Source organism: Alexandromys fortis, unplaced genomic scaffold (genome assembly GCF_014885135.2).
Source record: "Alexandromys fortis isolate MF-2015 unplaced genomic scaffold, M_Fortis_MF-2015_v1.1 scaffold_22, whole genome shotgun sequence".
In the NCBI taxonomy this organism is placed as follows: Eukaryota; Metazoa; Chordata; class Mammalia; order Rodentia; family Cricetidae; genus Alexandromys; species Alexandromys fortis.
Window position 1 is genome coordinate 16,186,187 of NW_026067900.1, and position 20,149 is coordinate 16,206,335.

Genomic DNA, 20,149 nt, shown 5'->3' on the forward strand with positions numbered 1-20,149 from the left:
CCATGCTCCCAGCTAATTGTAAGAACCAGATTCAGAGGAAAGTTAAAAATCAAGATGATATGTAGAAAGAGAAAAAAAAAAAGAAACAAAAAGAAGTCAAAAAGGAATGGCATTCAAACAAGAGAAGCACTCAGAGGTCAACAGATGGACATCCTGAGACACTGGTCTGGGTGCATAAAAAAGTCGCTCTCATGCAGATACTCATTCTTTGCCATTTTCTTCATTATTATTATTATATTGCAGGGGACATGTGCACATTTGTAGATCAAAGGGCAGAGTTGGAGTTCATGGAGTTGGGTTTCTCCTTCCTCCATGGTTCCTGAGTCAAACTCACATCATCAGGCGTGAGGAACAAATCCCTTTTATCCATTGCTAAGAACACCTCTTTGTAGTTTTTAATGTGTAAACGTTACTTTTGAAAGCAATTATTAATGCAAATTTAATTACACCCTTTCTTAAACTGTCCAACAGCTGTCACCTACAAAAATAATGAATATGGTCTGTTACCATCAGATGTGAGTATTTCATTATATGGTTTCTGTTTTCTTCTCAGCCCCCAACTTCCTGCTCCCTAGCTGGCAGCAGCAAGTCTCAATAATCTGCAGTGTTGTCATAACTTGGTACATGGATCAATGTGTCATGATTACCTCGCCTGACATAACGTATTGTTCTATGCCACTTTTATAGACTAGAGACTTTGTGCATTCTGTTGCTCCATGAAGTGGGATTTTCCTTGTTGAAATAGAAGCGGCGGCGGGGCTGCGTCCCCAACACCCCGGCCGCTTGGCTAGCTCATGCCCGAAATAACAACACACAAACTGTATTCATTTAAGAACTGCTTGGCCCATGAACTCTAGCCCTTACAGGCTAATTCTTGCACCTGGACTAGCCCATTTCTAATCATCTGTGTAAGCACCCCAAGGTGCGCCTACCGGGAAGATTCTAGCCTAAGTCCATCGTGGGTTGCAGCTGCCTGGGAGAGCAGAGCATGGCGGCTGTCCGGTCCCTCTGGAAGCAGCACAGAGTCTGACCTCACTTCCTCTTCCGCCCAGCATCCTATTCTGTTTATTCCACCCACCTATCTTTTAACCTATCAGGGCCAGCAGTTTCTTTATTGCTCAGCCAATGAAATCAACAGATTGATATATGACACTCAATGAAGAGATTTATATAACAGTGCGTAGCTCTGCATGCTCCAGAGTAGTAACATTCTAATAATAAAATTGTGTTTGATAATAATCTGGTCTCCTTTGAGTCAGTGAAAGGCAAATAAACTGAACGGTGATCCAGGGTCCTAAGGCATCCCTAGCCTAAGTTGCGTGTTTCCAGAGAGCACTGTGCTAACCACCTAAGGTCAACAGCGTGGTCAATGAAAATGCCTCATGACCAGTTTAGTCCCTGCTTTCAGTGACAGTAAAAAACGACACAGAAGGCACAATTGTTTTGCATGTTTTGCCTTTACAGTAAGTGCCTCTGAGATCACAAGAAAGAGGAAAAATGAGCAATCTTCTGGAACATTCCTCTGTGTGATTCAGACATAAAAATGTTACTATATAACAATGTATACATGTAAGCAATGCAACAGTTATGGAAACAAAGCCCACGTGAAAGGGCGATCAGCCCACTCCTGCACAGAGCAACATACACCTCAGGAGAAAAGCTTCATTCACACGGGGTTTGCCGTGCTGCCCCGGAGGTCCCGGTGCCTGGGAACATTCACAGCAGACACTTACCTTGGTGATATCCTGGGTTGTCTGAAAACTGTCTTTTGGGACTCTTCCCCTTAGTAGCTGGACAAGGCGGTGGACTGACAGGTGATGAATGGCCAGAAGACTGTGGTGAGGACCCAAAGTCAGACGAATAGCGAGAGTAACTGTGTTTGCCAGCCTTTCTCTCTTGATCACTATCTGGACTCCTGGCTCTCTCCCCCATTGTTGGGATAAGTGACCTCCAGTCACATAATTTTACAGATTCATGAACATATGGAAGAGGATTTTCGTAGCCTTGGTATTCTGGTACTATTTACAAGCTTGTTTTCCTCACCATATGTCTGCAGTCCGCATCAGTAGACACAGCTATACTTTATTCCCTACATTGAGAAAAGAGAAAGAAACGGACTCATAGAAGGGTCATGAAATCATTTCTCTAATCAAAACAAGAGTGACTAAAGGCAAAACAATCTACAACATCCCAGGATAAGGAAGAAGCTGTCATTTATGCTTTTATACATTAATATACATATTTGAAATAAGATACTTTGTCATGACCTAGAAAATAACATTCCTTCTGAATAAGGTCAACTAATTTTGATTTGTCTTTAATCCTGAGAATTAGAGACACAATCCTGAAAATTTACAAGACAATAATGATCAAACTGCCAGTATTTTCCTATGTGGGGTGTGGCAAAAACCAACCAACCAACCAAACAAACCCTAATAAGAAAAATAACTAGCCAGGTGGTGCTGACACAGACTTTCAATCCTAGGATTTAGAAAGCAGAGGCAGGTGGATCTCTGGAGTTCCAGACCAGCCTGGTATACAGAATAGCTTCCAGGACAATCAGGGCTACACAGAAAAACTCTGTCTCAAAAAACAAGAACAAAAACAAAAAGAAAGAAAAGAAAAATTCCCAAGATTGACTATAAAACTGTTAAACAAAAGAATGTTTTAAAAGTTTAAAACATATTTTGTTGAAATAGGAGCGGCGAGGCTGCGTCCCCGGCACCCGGCCGCCCGCATGGCTAGTTTATACCCAGAAATAATTACACGGAAACTGTATTCTTTTAAACATTGTCTGGCCTGGCTAGGTCCAGTTTCTTATTGGCTAGCTCTTACATATTGTTCTAACCCATTTCTAATATTCTGTGTAGCCCATGAGCTGGCTTACCAGAGAGGATCTTAACCTGCGTCTGTCTGGAGTGGGAGCATCATGGCGACTCCTCCTCTAACCTTCTTTCTCCCAGAATTCTCTTCTGTATACTCCGCCTACCTAATTTTCTATCCAATAAAATGGGCCAAGGCAGTTTCTTTATTAGTAAGAAATCATTCCCACATCATTTCCCCTTTTTCCGTTTAAACAAAAAAGAAAGGCTTTAACTTTAGCATAGTAAAATTACATATAACAAAACAGTTATCAAGTAAGAATTACAGTTACAATATTTATATCTATTTTATCTCTTACCATAACTAAGGAAAACTATAACTATTCATTCTTCAACTCCATCAAAGACTCCAGAAGGATATAATATTACCTAAGTAAACAAGAAATAAGAAAACTCTAGAAATGACAGAGACATCTCGCTGCCTGGACAGTCACCCAAAGTTCTTTGGTACCGTTGGGGCATCCATCTTCGGCCTACAGGCCCATGGTATCCAGATACATTTCCATGAAGCAGGAAATTTCAAAGACAGTTCAGTCATTTTCTGCTGTGTCCTGCAGAATGTCTCGCAGACTCTTTCATGAATCAGGAACCCCGAAAGACCATCTCACCTTTAGGCAAGTTCAGCAGTCCTCTCTCTGAGGGTTCTCTGTGTCCAGTTTATGCAACAGTCCAGGCAAGAGCAGTTTCTTGCCCAAATGACTATCCAACTCCATAAGGATCCTCTTCGATGCCCATCTTCCTCTTGAAGTAGCTGGTGCTGCCAGGAGCAGACGTGTCTCCTTGTCATGAAAAGTCCTAAGTTATTAAAATATTTTAAATGCCATATTCTGCAGTCTTTGAAAGATATGAAGAATGCCTATCTAACTGAAATATATCTCTATATATCTAGAAAATCTAATTAACATGACTACAAGCTTAACTATTAGCGATGATTATCCATTAACAACCTATATTTCCTAATTATACATTACATTTTTAAATGAACTACACAATCACAATACCTTAATCAAGATCAAAAATACATATACATATAACAAAATTGACCTTAAAATCCATACCAATGCAAATTATTCATATCTATATCATATCCCCCTTTAAATGTAAAAGAACATTTATAAACAATATTTGGGAACATGGGCGTAGTTTTTTCTCTCCAAACTGCTTCCTGCTGAATAGGGGCGTCGTTAATTAGGTTGTTCATGATATAACCTGTATGCTAGTTTCATCTCAGTTGGCAATTGAGCGAAGCAATTTTTTGAGGGTGTTCACAGCAACCTTTCAGGAGGGCGTGGTCTATCATACCAAATCGGAATAGATGCAATCCACAGGGTCTCATCCTCTGCAAAAACAAAAGAAGACCCTCTCCAAAGCATCATATCCTTAGACCCAAATTCTGAAATCATAATACCCTCATGAAATCCATTTTGGTTTAGCTTGGCAGCCCATATAATGAAATGTCTCTCTGTACTTAGCTCCTTCACAGTCAAAAATTTTAAAGAAAACACAATGTACATAATCCAGACTCTCTGTGAATTTTCCATTTTTACGTGGCTTATTTTTCTTTATTTCTCTTAATCTATAACTATCTGTACTTCTGTACTCTGTCTCTTTAAAGACTTTACCCTTTTTCTTTTTAAGACATTAACTTTATTCTTTATATTCTTTTTCTTCTCTTTCCCAAGCCTACGTACATTTATCCAACAGTGTCTGAATCTGTTTTATTGTGAATCTGTAACTTTTTTACTATCCAGGAGCACTTTGTTTTGCGCCTTTAAATCACTAAGCGCTTAAGAATCTAAGCTGTGACATTCCTAGGTCAAAAACAGGTACTGTATGCTGGCCCCGCCCAGTCCAACATGGCGGAGCCGCTCGTGCCTCTGATCCTTGCACATTGCACCATTAGCATGGCGGAGCTGCTTGTGCCTCTGAGCTGCGGCACACAATGTCCCCCTTTTAGGCACACAGCAGTCTAGTTGCCATCAAACAAATCGTAGCACTTTAATCCAAATGCTCCATTCATAAGCTCTGTCTCCCGCCGGAGCCAGACAGAGATCACAATGGCGGCACAGCCCAGAAAGCCGGCATTTTAAAACAGCCAGTTTTTTCCTGCTGCCGAGTCAGGACAATTTCTTTGCGGCACGCAACCCAGAAACAGCAAAAAGCTGTCTTAAATTCTCTCTCTCTCCTTTTTAAGCCCTCTCAGGTTTTTAAGTGGATTTAGCCCATCACGTCTGGGCGCCATCTGTTGAAATAGGAGCGGCAGGGCTGCGTCCCCGGCACCCGGCCGCCCGCATGGCTAGTTTATACCCAGAAATAATTACACGGAAACTGTATTCTTTCAAACACTGCCTGGCCTGGCTAGGTCCAGTTTCTTATTGGCTAGCTCTTACATATTGTTCTAACCCATTTCTAATATTCTGTGTAGCCCATGAGCTGGCTTACCAGAGAGGATCTTAACCTGCGTCTGTCTGGAGTGGGAGCATCATGGCGACTCTTCCACCAAGCCTCCTTCTCCCAGAATTCTCTTCTGTATACTCCGCCTACCTAATTTTCTATCCAATAAAATGGGCCAAGGCAGTTTCTTTATTAGTAAGAAATCATTCCCACATCAATATTTGATGGAAAAAAATCGACCTTGGCACGTAAGTACCTCATAGAACCCCTTAAAAACAAGGTAAAAAAATAAATGATAAAAATAGATAATATTCCCAAAAAGGTAACACACATTTTAAAGCTATTATATAACCAAAGATGCTTCATTATAGTAACAATGTGGCCAGAGATACCATAAGGAGATTTTGAGAGGAGAAATTTTATATTTAATTTATTTATGGCTTCTAGAAATTGGAGAAAGGTTTGTAACCAAAAATGGCCTTGAACTCATGGCAAGCCTCCTGCTTCCACCTTTAACTGCTGGATTACAGGCAAAAAACATCATGCCCATCTTATCTATGCTTGTGATAGTTAATTTAATAACTGCATTTCTGGGTCCCCCCAAAAAAACTAAATATGAGGAAAAGTAAAAATGCTTCATGTAGTAGTATTCATGCAGCTTTTGGGTTGAGGGTGCTTGTTTTGGCTTCTGAGACGGGGCCTCACTGTAACCTTGGCTAGCCAGGATGTTCTCAAACTAAGAGATGCACTCGTATTGGCCTCTGCCTCACAGTGCTCTCAAGTGCTGGATTAAAGTGTGTGCTACCATGCCCAGTTTACAATGCAACTTTTTAATCTAGAAGTAACCTAAATAAACAAATGCCTAATTTATCACAGATTAAGAAAAGGACTGGAAAATCAATACCACGGACATCCTTGGGAACATACAAAACTGCTGTGTTCAAGGAAACCTCTAACTAGTGCACACCACATATCTCAAATGCACACGTCCATTGGAAAGACATGGAAATACTGAGTACTCTTCCCATCCAAACTCAAGAACTCAAAACAATCTGAAAAGCAAGGAATGAATCAGCACCCAAACAGCACCCAAATCTACCCAAATTGTAGATTCATTCTCTCTCTCTCTCTCATTTGTTTTGCTAATGCAATGGAAAAGGGCTACTTCTATAATGAGAATAATTCCCCTCTTCATATATGAAGATGTGACCTTATTGATAAAGTTACTGTTAAAGTAGAGTGCTTCCTAATACATGACAAGATGTGTGCACAAGGCAGTCACGGATACTCAAGAACCATGATAGCTGACATGACCAGAATGCCACCAGGAAGGCACTGGCCTTCTAATAGACTGTAAGCTACTGGAGTAGTGAGGATGATCGTGACTCTCTGTATTTGCTCTATATCCTAGGAAATGGACGGAGTGAGGGCGTCACACAGAAGCGCACCACTGGCCTACCATGAACAGCATGTGTAAAGTCATGGCGTACAGAGGAAACCGCCAACAGATAACAGCATGCAAACCACAGGAAGTCTGCAGTACGGGATAAATACAGTTTGGAAGCTTTGTCCCAAAGCTCAGGTTGATGGTGTCTTTAAGAGACCAGATTTATACAAAGTAATTAGGTCAGGAGAGTATTACCCTTGGGAGGAATTAACCCTGGTCTTCCACGATGAGTTCCTGAGATGGTGTGTCGTTTATACAAACCAAGCCTAGACCAAGCAGGATTCCACACAGCTGTCATCTGAGCTACCAGAAAGAAGAAAGATCATGAATTCTAGAGCAGCCTGTGTAAGTGGGAAAGGCTCATTCTCAAAGTAAAATAAAAAGGTGGGATCCAGCTCAATAAAGGGGTGGTCAAGAGCTTCTCTAACACAGAAAACAGAGACCTTATATTCATGTGGGGGCCATGGATCAGGTCCAGCCCCTGAATTCCACGCTTCTTGTCTCACCATGTGATCTCCACCACCAAGGGCTTCCATCATCTGCCATGAGGTCCTCACAGGGGACCAAAGAAGAGCAGCTGCCCAATCTTGGGCTCCCAATCACTAAACTGTGAGCTAATAAACCTTTCTTCTTTGTAAGTACTCAGCTTCGGGTATTTTGTGACACGACAGGAAAAATATATAACCTTTACTTTTTAAAAAAAAAAAAAAAAAAAAGTACGAGGCTAAAGCAAATGTTTAAAGAAACGCGTTCTCTGGAGGTAGGCCGGGCAGTGGAACTCTCAGCCACGCCAGCGGAGTTCTACAGTCTGCTCTATGAGGTCAACGGCTCCCTGTAACAGCACGTAAAATGTCACTGGGGTGACGAGAGAAAACGTGTATTTAGTCTTAATGCGTTTAAATTTTACAAGCAACACGTGCAGGTGGTTTTCTTACTGAAAAAGAGCTACTGAGAAAGGGGGGCAGAATTCAGGGTCAGTGGTGGGCACAGCCTCTGTTGTACCTGTTTACAAACTGGACTTGATGATTTGGGGAATCTTAGATTTTTAGAACAAATCCTATAAAGCAGGAGAAATTAAATAAATGAGGTAAAATGACAAAAACATTAAGTAACCAGTTAAAATTACTTTAAAACACAACTTGAAGGGTAGAATGCAAGGACATGTGAGGTTGTCCTCTGAACACTCACATACCCACCCACCCCCACACACATACACACACACACATACACTCATACACACACACACTCACACACATACACACACACACTCACACAGACATATATACACACACATACACACACAGTAAAATGTTTTAAATATGTAACAAAATCAAATGACAACAATGTGAAAGGCTGGTCGGGCAATCTTTGTTGGTTCTCTTACCCTCAGACCAACACATGTAGCAAGGACAAAGCAAGTTGGGAGCTGTTGTACTACTTGGTCACTGGAATTTCTAATACAGAAAAAAAAAAACAAAATAAAAACAAAAATCTGCTTATATGAGCTCTAACATTTTTTTTTTGACAGGGTTTCTCTGTGTGGCCTTGGCTGCCCTGAGGACTTGCTCTATAGACCAGGCTGGTCTTGACCTCTTGAGATCTGTCTGACTCTGCCTCCTGAGTGCTGGTATTAAAGGTGTGTGCCACCACTGCTCAGCTGAGCGCTAACATTTTTAAGTAAAAAATCCAAGACAGAAGCATCAACATGAATGTATGGTAACTTTTATCTTTTAAGTTTTTTTTTAAAAAAACTATTTAATATCTATATCCACTGAGAAATCCTAGAAACAAGAAAAAAGCTAGGCCAACATACCCACACATTGTATCTAAATATCCCTGCCTTGTCAGCTGTCTCATGCAGTGTCTGAAGGAGGCACATAAGCTCAACTGAAGAATCCAGAGGTTTGGGTATTTTAGAAAGCAAAGACGTCATGAGATGATGCTGAGAGATTCTGAAAGGGCTTATGTGCCACCTTGAAGAAGTTCTTAATGGTCAAAGACTGAACACTTTCATCATTCATAAAGATTATATAAGCAAGGAATTTTTAATACAAGAAATATATTGGCCCAGAAATTCATGAGACACTAAATAAATCTCCAAACAACCTTTGCAAGACCCTCCGGGGGAACCAGGCATTTACCTTGCCTATGCTGCCAAAGCTGTCCCTCAAACTAACAAGAAATAAAACATTTCTTTATAAAATCATTTTTAGCAAATAATGGAAAAGGAAATATTAAAATCAAGATTAGAAGTCTGACATTTTACAACCACTAATAAAACAAGGAAACAAAGTGATGACCATTAATGGTGAGAACAACACAGGAAAGAAACACGCAGACACGCACCTCCTGCGAAGACACTCTGAAGTCGTCTGTCCTCCTGCCCGGTGTTCAGTGCAATCTATGGGAAATGCAGGCTATGTCAATTGTACAATAAAATACTGTCATGAACAAACTGCAAGGAGAATAAACTGTGAAGAGGCTGCCTGTGTAGTGAGTATAAAGCAACAACAACAGATCACAACCTGTGCACACCATCTCTACTGTAACTCAAACAACATCTATAAATGAACGTAAGACAACTGAGCAAACTTAAACACGAATTGTGTATTAATGTTAAGGAATTACTGTGGGCTTTGGGTGAAATGCAATCGTGCCATTTGTATTTGTTATGAACTTTATGAATCTTCACCTTTTAAAGACATTTGTTCAAATACTTCAAAATAAAATTAAGCGATGTCTGAGGTTTGCTTCAGAATAGCCCAGAGAAGCACAGAGAGGGAAGGTCACCAAGAGTTGGCAACTGTGTGAACAGGGTGGTGAAGGAAACATCTTCATTTTCCTGCGACCACTGCTACTCTGAATGCATAGGGAGCGGGAGAGCGAGGAATGGAGGCAATGTTGGCCCTTGCACGTTAAGTACACACTCTACCGCTGACCTTTATCTCCACCAATACTTTGATCTTAGTCTGATGTATTAGTGCCTGCCAATCTCAGGCTGTTAAAAATTCATTAATGGATCTGAAATCAACAATTCTAATGGCAAAATAGAAAAACAAAACACAAATCAAGTCTGGAAAGAGGACTGAGTCAGAAAAGGGTTTTCCATGCAAAGTCTTATGACCTGAGTTTGGGTCCTGACTCCCATTTTAAGAGCTGGTTTCAGTGGCATATACCAGTATTCCCAGTGTCTACCTCTCCAGCTGGCTAAAATGAGGCAAACTAAAGCTTCATTCAATAGCCAGCTTTATTCAGAGCATCAGACAATTTATACTCTGAGGGTGAAAAGACTCACGTAAGTATACAATCACAAGGACAAGCTGCACGTGGTAAAAACATTTTTCCATAAGCCACAGACACAATAGCAAATTGCAATAAATAATCCGAAGTAAACTCACTATCTGCTACACCTGGGGGGAGCACAAAAGCACATTCCCAAAACAATTCTGTGTTTTGAAGAAACTGAGGTCACAATACTCGTGTCTTTTTTTCTTGGAGTTTTATCACAAGTACTTAGAATTCTCCTCTCACAGAACCATTCTTGGACCATTCCAACATCCCAACACTGGAGCCGCAGAGGCAGGAGGATCCCTGAGGCTTACTAGGCATCCAGTGTAGCCAAAACGGTGAGCTCCAGGTTCTCAAACAGTAAGGTAAAGAGCAACTGAGGAACACACAATGGCAACCTCTGGTCCCCTCATGTGCACACACATACACACAGCAAAAATAATTACCAGCCTCGTTTGTCCCCTCTGTCATCCACCCAGTGAGTCTATTAATAGGAAGTGCTAAAGAACTGTTTTAAGTAACTATCACATCAATAATTACCTTCCATTTAAACATCAATAATGTTAAAGTTGATTATGTAAGATGAAGATGCATTCTATTTTTTATCTGCATACCAGAAGCAGCTCCCTGGCCTCACCCATCTAGACCATCAGGGTGCCATCAGCCATTCTTGGCGAAGGGGAAGAATACACAGAAGCGCATTCTTCCCTCCTCCCAAGTACTTTCAGTTACACCCCATTATCCAACTCCTATACCCCATAACAAGTATTTTAAAGGGTTATACTTTTATGCTTAGTCTCCCTTCATCCATGGTCAACTGGGTCCAAAATTATTAAATGGGAGATTGCAGATAGAACACACAACTTCTAAATTGCCACTGTTCATAGCACCACAGTACGGTCTATGTCATTCCACTTTGTGCAGCTTGCGGGGTAAATCACCTGTCTACCCAGCGTATCCACACTGCACATGCTACCTGATCACTACTTGTGTAATGGCTGGCTTGGTAATCAGGTCAGCCCCACTGCAACCTGTACTGTATTTAGCAATGGCCCACTAATAGTGACATTGCACTTTGGTTATATAAAAAGTTGCCAATCTGCTGTTAAGTGGAAAAGTTGAAAAGTTCTTTTGTTTTAATTATTTAATTTTATTTGATGTGCATTGGTGTAAGGGTGTGAGACTCCCTGGAACTGGAGTTACAGACAGTTGTGAGCTGCCTTGTGAGTGCTGGGAATTGAACCCAAGTACTCTGGAAAAGCAACCAGTGCTCTCTTAACTGCTGAGCCATCTCTCAAGCCCAAAAAAGAAAAAGAAAGAAAGAAAAAGAGACTAAAACCCATCATACAAGATACTTCAAGAAAAAGACATCTACATAATTTTATTATAGTACTTTGTAATTGTTCTAGTTAATACTGTTATTCATAATGATTAGCTCATTAGGTATATTTTAGCCTAGGCATATAAACTGGGCAAAAACATAGTACAGAGTTTTTCACTATCCTCAATTTCAGGTATCTGATGAGGGTTGAAGAACATATTCCCAAAGGACAAAAGGAGCTACTGTATACCATTACCTGAATTACTATCTTTGAATCATGAGGATTTAACTCACTCTTCATTTTAGAAAATGGCCTCAACATTCAGCTATGTGCTAATTTTACAGCCTTTTATTTTAGAGCATTTAATTGGCTTTTTCTTGCTGAGAGTTTTGAAAATGCATGATTGTTACTACATGTGTTACAAATACCAGCTTTTATGCTAACAATAGCCTGAATCCACACCATTCTTCTTCTGGCATTATCCTTGTGTTTCCTACCCTGATGTAACCCGGTTACGTTCTAACCTGAGAACACTTCTGTTCTAATGGCACCATCAGTCCTGACCACACCAGATCTTCCAGTTCATGGGGTCATCTTTATTAGTTCCCGTAATCATATACTGGTCATATCCTTAAAAGGGCTGTACAGTTTAGCGAGGGGAAGCTCTATGTATGAAGTTCTATGTAAAGCTTGGGGAGAAGATGCTCTATTTATGTTAGAGAGGAAATGCTCTATGTGCCGCTTAGGGAAGGGGAGCCCCAAGTCCTTTTCTGTCCTCATACTTGACACTTTCAGAGGTTCTGAATTCCAGGTCAAGTCACTTTCTCTAGAACTCCTGGAACACTGCTCCTCTGGTTTTTACTTTCAGTGTGGCCTGGGAGTCACTTGTGGTGGTCATTCTCTTATTAAAGATATCTCAGCTTCTATGGAAAATAAAACTCCCCCTTGTGTAGAATAAGCCTTCTAGCACAGCTATCTAGGTTCCATTCCTGTTACCTGCAAGATGTAGGACACTCGGCTATTTCTCTAGCACCACATCTTCCTGCACACCACCATGCTCCCACCAAGATGATAATGGACGGAACCTCTGAATCGTAAGCAGGCCACCACAATTAAATATTTTCTTTATAAGAGTTGCCATGGTCATGGTGTCTCTTCGCAGCAATAGTAACCCTAACTAAGACAAGCAGTCATCATCCTAATCCAGCAGCTAATTTCTATACCATTCCACTGAACCTAGGATTTACTGCCCCTTTCAAAAGCATTCTCTTTTCTACCTGATGCCCAAATGCTTGAATGCTCAGTGTTCCAGCCACATTGGCTTCAGGCCCTTTATCTTGACTCCCCACTTAGGTCATTTCTAAGTCTGACTTTCAGACTCAAATATCCCCTCTTCCTATTGGACAGATCCTTTCAAATTTGCATTGCTAATCTAAATTAGACAAATGTTGTTTAAGCTTAACTTAAGCTAAAACTGAACATATCAAAAATGTTGATCCTTTATGAGGTAATTAACAGTTAACTTGCTAGTAGTTTAGCAAATTAACTAAAACTTACCAATTCTAGTAAAAGCAAGAAGGTTAGACATATTTTTAAACTGGTCTTTGTGAGCCTGAATAGACCTTAAGTAAGGAGAGACCTTTTGTTAGACTATTTAGGCATCATAAAATAGGAATATCTTGGTTTCTGGTGTTCTGTTGTGGCCCTAGACAGAGCATAATCATAATCTGGGGATGGGACTTTCTAGCTCAAGGCCGCAATCAAAACCCTGCCCTCCGTATACCAAGCAGCAGTTCCCTGGAGCTGCCCTCTCTAGACCCTGCCCAAATAAAGCCTGCCAAGCAGTGGTCCCACCCCCTGAGGTATTTAAAGTCTGGCCCATAAACATCCCCTCATGGTTTTCCCTCGTGGCTTCTTTTTCTTGGGCTCACCCACTAATGTTTTGCTTAGATTAAACCTGAATTTATTAATTTGTTCTGATCTAACTATTGCATTGGTGGAGTTATGTAGACAGAAGTTTCTGTCCTGCCTGGTCCCGCAGTTGTTCAGTCCCAAAGAAACACACAGAGGCTTACATTAATTATAAACTGTTTGGCCTCTTAGCTTAGGCTTATTATTAACTAGCTCTTACAACTTAAATTAACCCATAATTCTTGTCTATGTTTAGCCACATGGCTTGGTATCTTTTTTCAGTAAGGCATTCTCATTTTGCTTCCTCCGTGTGGCTGACTCTCTTGCCTTTCTTCTTTCCAGAACTCTCCTAGTCTGGTTGCCCCACCTATACTTCCTGCCTGACTACTGGCAAATCAACATTTATTAAACCAATGTGAGTGACACATCTTTACAGCATTCTCCCACAGCAGCGTTACTTACTACCCTGGGATTTCTACTTATCACACATGTTCAAAATTAAAGTGGCTTCATCACACCCCTGGCTCTTTCCTATTTTGCTGATGTCATTACGGTGACTCCTTTCTACTAAATGTCTCAAGTTAGAAATCTAAGATCATCCTAGATCCTTCTCTCTGTACATCCCTAAGTCATCTTCAAAACCAGACACTTTAACCTCCAAACTCTGTGGGGTAGATCTGCCTGCTCCTTCCTGGGGTAGATCTGCCTGCTCCTTCTGTCTGTAGGCCTACTGCCCCATCTGCATCACCATCTTCTCTCCGCTGGACTGCTGCACTCACTGCTGACAGCCTACTTTCATTCCCACAGCTAATTCTTCATGCAGCAGCCAGAAATAGCAGCCAGAGCAGAGATTACACAGTGGGGCCTCCCTGCTCAATCCACTTCAAAGACTTCCTAAGGCCATCAGATTCCTTAAAGTCAAACCTGCCCAAGATTTGATGCTCTGCTTCCTGCCCCAGCCTGGTCAAGGCACAGCTCTCATCTCTTCCCAGGCTAAACAGCCTTCTGTGTTCCCCACCTGCCAAACCTCCCACTGCCTTCATTCTCCATCTAGAACTTTCCAACAGAAGCTCCCTCACCCTGGCTTCAGCACAAAGACCACCTTCTCAAAAACACTTCAAATGAAGTCTATTACAGTGGGCCCAGTCACTCTATTCTACTGGTCTGTTTTACCATCTATATAGGCCTATTAGCACCAGAAATACTATTCTATTTCAGAAAGTTTAATGGCTTTATTTGAAATAACTGAGAAATCTAATAAGGCTTTAGACAAAGGAAAGTTCACCTGCATTTACATCTATAATTTGTACATGACTAATACTGTTGGCTTGGAGACAGGATCTTGGGTAGCCCAGGCTAATGAGAAACTCACTGTGCAGCTAACGATGCCTTCATCCCTACTATTGCCTCCCAAGCAGTGGGGTTACAAGTGTGACCCACACGGCTGGCTTAGACATATTGTTAAATGAATGGATTGCCACTTCTCTTAAAAAAAAAAAAGAAAGAAAGAAAAACAAAAAACGTATAACTTAAAGAATCATAGCAACAAAATGACTCCTAATGACATTCTGTTACCCACAGAGCAGTGTCTCATTCAGCCATCATCAGAGAAGCATCTTCCTGCAGGAGAACACAGAGACCCAGAGACAATGTGCAGAGAGTGAGAGCCCTTGGAACACTCAGTTTGAAATGGGATGTCTCCATCAGATACCCCCACTCCAGCCCACCCTACCCCATGGCTCAGGGAACACTGTGGAAGGGGGGGGGGGACAGTGAAGCAAAGCCATCTAAACCCAGCAGGACCAAAGCACAGATGAACTCATAGAGACTGTGGCAGCATGTACAGGCCTGAACAGGTCTGGGCCTGACCAGGTCCCAGCACCGACAAGGGGGTGAACACAGCCCCGTCCCTAGCCCAGAAGCTATCTCCAATTGAAAACTGCTCACAAAGGAAACCTCAGTTCTCCAACAGAGTTTCGCTGTGTCTACAAACCACTCTGGAGGGCAGGCCCCATGCCCAGCAGCAGATGACAATTCTGGAGTCCTCTGTCTCATTGTGCTTTGTCAGCACTTTTGGTTAGTTTGTTCACCTTACGGGTCTTTGTGTATACCTTATTTTTTTCCTGTTCTGTGTTTTTATGCGTTTTCTCTGTGTGTGAATGTGGGTGTCTCTGCAGCTATGCCTCTTGTGCTTTTATGTGGCTCTTTATCTTCTATTCATTTTGTCCTGTTCTCGTTTGTTTTATATGATTTTGATTATCTGACTTTTATTTTACTTTCGTATTATTAGTAGATACCTGTTTGTTTTCTATTAAGAGAGAGAAAGAAAGGGTGTGGGTTTGGAGGGGAGGGTAAGGAGGAGAGAATGGGAAAGGGGAAAACATAATCAGAATATGTTGTATGAAATATATTCTTATTCTTTTCCATTAAAGAAAAAAAAGATGTATAACTTAACAGAACTCTGAAGATTTATGTTCCATGTGTATGTTTCATCCTCATTTAAACTAGTCATTGTGATCAGGAATACACAGTTTTCAGATGTTTTATCTGTTTCTGCTGTCAATGAGGGGCGGGGTAGAGTGATTTATGTAGTTCATTTTATAAAAAGTTAGCTAGCTAAAAGCAGTGTGTGTGTGTCTTGCTAATTCAATCTCTAATAGTTACCTTCCTAACAATGGCCAAGAACACTACTATAGCAATGCCAAGAAACTATCAATTTCAAAACTCTTCATTTTGTATTTCTTTAACAAGAATCCCCAACAGTACAGGTTATATATTCCTAACTGGTCGGGAGATAACATGCAAAGGCCTCCTTCAGTGCTGGAATGCCTTCCTTATGACCAGGTCTCATGGATCGTAAAGCAGCTGCAATCTGCAGAGACACTGTGTATAGGCATTATCGCAGTGATCACCAGGCTCATGCGAGTCTATGAACAAAGTGTATAAACCAAAGTGTTGCTAATCCCCCAACAAAAGCCTGCGCTGAGTTTCTGTGTATAAAACATCGCTCCCTGGTTACTCCTGCTGCTGGTAGGCAACAGAACAAAAGAAAAACCCGAAAGAAACTAAGAGTGACAACTGGAATTAAGGAGCTCTATCTCTCAAGAATGACGAGATGACGGGAAAGAGCCACCGTGCTGCCTTCACGCTACAACTGCAAATTCTATAGAGAACTTCAAAAGATTAAAAAGAAAATGAAAACCCATACTTTTCTCATTCTATTTACATGCTTCTGCATATAAAAAAAACTTATTTTAGTTTCACAGAATCCTCTCTTCCTTAAATATCAAACTATGTTTTTTTTAAATAAAACTTTAAAATACTAAGAACTTTTAAACTACATTGGACTTTTAAGTATGATTTTATTATGATCAGTCAGACCATAGCAAGTGCTAGCCTTCTCATCTCTGGCAAAATCAGCTTCTTTTTATAAATAAATAAATAATCAAGCAAGCATTTTAAAATAGCCAAATGAAAGCATAACTGTAGTACATATTCCCAAAGTTTAGTCAGTCAGATGAAAATACCACAAATGTCTCATCCATTCATCAGACACTTGTTCAACACTCACCAAATGTCGGGCATTGTACACTGAATAAGTTACAAATAAAAAATGAGGAAGAGACCACATTCCCTCACATTAATGAACTCTGAGCCAACAGGAGGAAAAATAATGCAAAAGAATTCAGCTGCTGAGAGAAAAAGGAAGTCGAGGCGATGAAATGAGATCCAAGATTAGTGCCAGCAGGGCACTGGGGGTTTCCACAGGAGACGACGCTCGGTTTCTGTTTTCAGGTATCACTAGAGGTTAAGCACAGTATAATTGGGGGGAGGGGAGAGACTGGATGGGCAGCAGCAAATTCGGTTACTAAAAGCAGGTAGCTGGTGAAGAAGGGCTTCTTCTAAGAGAAACAGCAGCACCTGTAAAAATAAAAAGGTTAGCAAGGGCTGGGCACGGTGGCCATGCTTTCAACCCCAGAACCCAGCAGCCTGGACCTTATACCAAGTCATCAAGGGCCTAATAACAAAAACATAGCATACCCTCAAATTTTAAATAATACTAAGCATGTGAAATGCACATCATCAGAACTGAGATGTATGACAGCTGGAATATGTCGGTGGGACTTCTGTGTTTACCACTACCCCACTCTCGTAGCCATGATACGGATCAGCCTAGAGGTCCACCAGCAGAAGAAGTCATAAAGAAAATAAGGCAGATTACACAGCGGAAATATATTCACCTGCAAGTATGATATTGCAGGAAAATGGATGGACCTGGATTGTTAGGTGTTATTTCAATAAGCTGCACACAGAAAGACAGATACTTCGTGTTATCACATATGTAGAATCTAGGTATAAATTTATACATGATGAGAATGTAGGAACAGGTCTAAAGGAAGTGAGGCGGAAAAAAGAGGGCAGTGAAAGTCATTCTCATTGTATAGTAACCAAAACTCTTACACATACCACATGAGCTTTTGAAAATTTAATATGCATGCACGGAAAACAAACAAAAAAAACCTTTAATAATCTTTTCTATATTGGTTATGTGTTGAAACAATATTTTTGGATTATTAGGTTACCATATATTAAAATTAGCTTTACTTGTTTATATTTTATATGCTTACTGAAAATAAATATGCTTCACATTATATTAATATTGGGCAATCTGGCTGGAAGAGAATGCACTGGCTGTGAGCACCAGTAAGTGATGGGGAGACTGCAATCACGGGAAGACTTCTTATGGAAACAAAGGATCCTCCTAACCCGAGAAATGGAGGTTTGAGCTACAGTAGCATAACTAGAGATACAGGGCTTCAAACTGATGTCAGAGATATTTAGCAAATCAAATAAACTAGAGTTGATGAAGGATTGAATGTGGACTATAAGAAGAACCTGAATGAATTTCAAAGTTTTTGACTTGTAAAACTGGATGCAAAGGATACCATCCAGTTGCAAGGAGTTTCTCAGGAAAAGGTAATCATTCAGCTACCAGACATTCTGAATTTAGGGTGCTTGTGGCCAGGTTAATCTTAGTGGAAATATCTAAATCTGCCTACATAGGAGTTGCAGAGATAGAAAACTGGGGTGTGTGCTAATTAGTTATAGATGGTAGAAGCCGAAATGCAGAAGCTAGCCAGAAAGAAAAGGATGGGATGGGGGAAAAGGGTAGATTAAGTTGTGGTGGGCAGAAGAGGGTGTCCTCCAGAGTTGACAACAGAAAGGAGAACCAGGAAGGGACTGCTTGAGTCTTCTAGCAAGTCTTACGGAATTAGTTCTGTCGTGTTAAAGAGAGCTGGCATCAGCCGATTTTTGACATCTGAATGACAGTTTATCAGCTTAAAGACTCCAAGAAAACTAGCCTTTCCTGTCACACATCCGAATGGACTCCGTAATCAATATGCAACCAAACCCAGGATGAAATACTGTAAATGATAATATAAAACAGAAGTGCATTGAGAGACTAGAAAGAAGAATACACGGGCAAAATGAAACCTCCATTTACCTTTTTCCTCGATGCCTGTTACTGATGTATTTATTAGTATGTGTATGGGTGTTTTGCCTGAGCATACGTCTGTGCACCATGTGCATTCCGATGCCCAAGGAGACCAGAAGAAAGCGTTGGATTTCTTGGAACTGGAACCAGACAGTTGCAACCTGTCATGTGGCTGCTGGACATCAAACCTGGGTCCTCTGGAAGAGTAGTCAGTGCTCTTAACTGCTGAACTAAATGACGACTTTTGACCCCAAAGACATCTAATCCTAAATGCACGACTGGGCATAAATAAACATTAAAGTGGTCAGGCGTACTCTACTTGGTCGATGGATGAGCTTAGACCCTCAAACTTCGGGGTGGAGATGAGGGGCTGGTCCGTGACAGAAAAGACACAAAATCACTCCGAAAAGAAAATCTACTCTCATAAAACCTTCCTCCACACCCCTCACCCATTTACCCAAACATTGGCACAAATACCTCCATAAAATTAATCCTCGAAACGAATCTGCTATTCACCGCACCCCTCACCCTCGGGGGGGGGGGGACACTGCCGCTTCTAACTTGTTACCAAGAGATGCCATTACTTTTCAAGCCCACGAAGTGAGGTGAACTGGCTCAGCCCTCCACACTGAGAAACACTGTCCCCCTTGTTCACCCCACGCGGAGCAAAGCGTCTACCCCACCCCAACGCAGCTATGTCAACAGGTAGGTTTTGCTAACTACCTTTATTCGTCTCATTCCATCCCTCAAGGATGAATAAAAGTAATTCACAGCCTGGGAAAATGTGCCTTGCCCCCTTAATGACAGTGTAATAATAATAATACCCTGTTCCAGAGCCTCTGAAAGGCTCCACGCCCACCGTCCGGATCTCCACCAGCCTCCAGAGAGTTAGTTCGTTCTGGTAACTCTGGATCCGCCAGCACCGCACTTTCCTCTTGCTTTTCGGGGCTAACAAACCCTCACGCTCCTAACTTTCTAATGCTCCGCCCCAGTGCCGCATCAGCCGCCCCGCCCCACCCCACCCCATCCCCATCGTGTCCATCCCCCAGCCGCAGACCTCTTCTTTGGCCTCGGCCCGCCCCTTACCCTCCAAGCCGGCGCTGCCTGCTCCTGCCTGGATCACCCACCCGATCCCCGAGCCCGACCGACAGCTGCGGCCCGAAGCGAGGAACACACGGACGCTGCGGACTTGCGCCTGCGACTGGGGAGTTTGAACTCAATCACTATTTGGGACCTCGGCTGTGGGCGGCGGCTCGGCGGCCTCGGCTCCCGGGCAACGGAGCGGAGGCCCAGCTTGCACCGCGGGAGGCTAGGCCGCCGCCTCTCCCAGTTCCCATTGGCTGCTGACTCCGTGAGGCCATTCTTATTGGCTAGTATGCCGCCAAAAGGCGGGATGAAAGGGCGAGCG

At 41.8% G+C, this 20,149-nt stretch overlaps 1 protein-coding gene across 6 annotated transcripts in view; it reads right to left on the reverse strand.

Annotated features, from left to right (window-relative positions):
* The window catches only part of Lca5 (lebercilin LCA5), a 47,799-nt gene extending 27,853 nt beyond the window's left edge, over positions 1-19,946 (reverse strand). Inside the window, exons 1-4 of one of the 6 annotated variants that reach the window (XM_050127173.1) lie at positions 19,828-19,933; positions 18,751-18,938; positions 9,070-9,124; positions 1,734-2,089 (exon numbers count right to left, since the gene is read on the reverse strand). In XM_050127173.1, coding sequence (XP_049983130.1) covers positions 1,734-1,932 — 199 coding nt within the window. In that variant the 5' untranslated portion in view covers positions 1,933-2,089; positions 9,070-9,124; positions 18,751-18,938; positions 19,828-19,933. Of the gene's footprint in view, positions 1-1,733; positions 2,090-6,918; positions 7,895-9,069; positions 9,125-18,750; positions 18,939-19,565; positions 19,654-19,827 lie in introns of those variants that run through there. The other 5 variants (XM_050127164.1, XM_050127180.1, XM_050127193.1 and 2 more) reach the window with 5 other exon arrangements.
* Positions 19,947-20,149: the final 203 nt, after the last annotated feature.